This window comes from Triturus cristatus, unplaced genomic scaffold (genome assembly GCF_964204655.1).
Source record: "Triturus cristatus unplaced genomic scaffold, aTriCri1.1 SCAFFOLD_680, whole genome shotgun sequence".
NCBI classification, from domain to species: Eukaryota; Metazoa; Chordata; class Amphibia; order Caudata; family Salamandridae; genus Triturus; species Triturus cristatus.
The window spans coordinates 85,822-86,840 of NW_028187280.1; the positions used below are offsets into that span (position 1 = coordinate 85,822).

Genomic DNA, 1,019 nt, shown 5'->3' on the forward strand with positions numbered 1-1,019 from the left:
CCGACAATAATGTTTTTGTTAAAAAAAATAAATTTTTATAGGGGCAGATTACAGACTTGCCACAACCGGGCGTGACATGTGGACAGTGTTACGGGGTTGCAGGCGGCCGCACACAGCGGGGTGGTGCCGGTGAGGCCGTTAATGTGATGGCTCCATTAGAACATTTCAGAGCCTTATGTTCATAGTGGGAACGGGCACCGAGCGCCAGGGTCAGGCGGGCCGCGGTGACGAGTGGGGGCCGGGAAGGGAGGCGTGTGTGTGTGCTTGACTGTGATCCGTGCCCCGGCGGCAGCTGCTGAGCCCACGACAAAGAGGCGGCTGGGAGCGCGCTCTTTTTCAAACGGCAACGGCCGCTCCCTGCCGGGGCCGGGCTCCCTCTCGCCTTCCGTTCAGTCACGTGGGCGGCTTGATGCGCCCTAGCTGGTCCGCCGCAGCTCCTCTATATAAGCAGCCGCCGCTGGCCTCGCCCTCAGTTCTGCTCAGTCACAGCACCGACAGGAGAACATGTCTGGACGCGGCAAAGGAGGGAAGGGGCTCGGCAAGAGGCACCGCAAGGTGCTCCGGGACAACATCCAGGGCATCACCAAGCCGGCCATCCGCCGCCTGGCGCGCCGTGGCGGGGTCAAGCGCATCTCCGGCCTCATCTACGAGGAGACCCGCGGGGTGCTGAAGGTTTTCCTGGAGAACGTGATCCGGGACGCCGTCACCTACACCGAGCACGCCAAGAGGAAGACCGTCACCGCCATGGATGTGGTCTACGCCCTGAAGCGCCAGGGCCGCACCCTCTACGGATTCGGCGGTTAAACACTCGGCTTGCCCACGGAGAAAAACACAAAACACCACAACCCAAAGGCTCTTTTAAGAGCCGACCACGATGTCATGGGAGAGCTGTGTCTATGCGCTAGGGTTCCCGCAGGGCTGCTTTCTAGGCCCACAGCCGGTCGGGTGAGGGGGGGGCACCAGGGGGATTTCGCTGCAATGCAAGGCACTGTCCCGGGGCCAGGGCGCCTTCCTGGAGC

At 62.3% G+C, this 1,019-nt stretch overlaps 1 protein-coding gene across 1 annotated transcript; it reads left to right on the forward strand.

Moving 5' to 3' along the window:
* The first annotated feature begins 504 nt into the window (after window positions 1-504).
* Window positions 505-804, forward strand: LOC146772005 (histone H4-like). Its single transcript, XM_085640221.1, has one exon. The coding sequence runs from the start codon at window positions 505-507 to the stop codon at window positions 802-804; it is 300 nt and encodes a 99-aa protein (XP_085496347.1).
* Window positions 805-1,019: the final 215 nt, after the last annotated feature.

Excerpts from the sequence above, each read along its gene's own strand:
- LOC146772005 (XM_085640221.1), top strand. The coding sequence starts at position 505 with ATGTCTGGACGCGGCAAAGGAGGGAAGGGGCTCGGCAAGAGGCACCGC.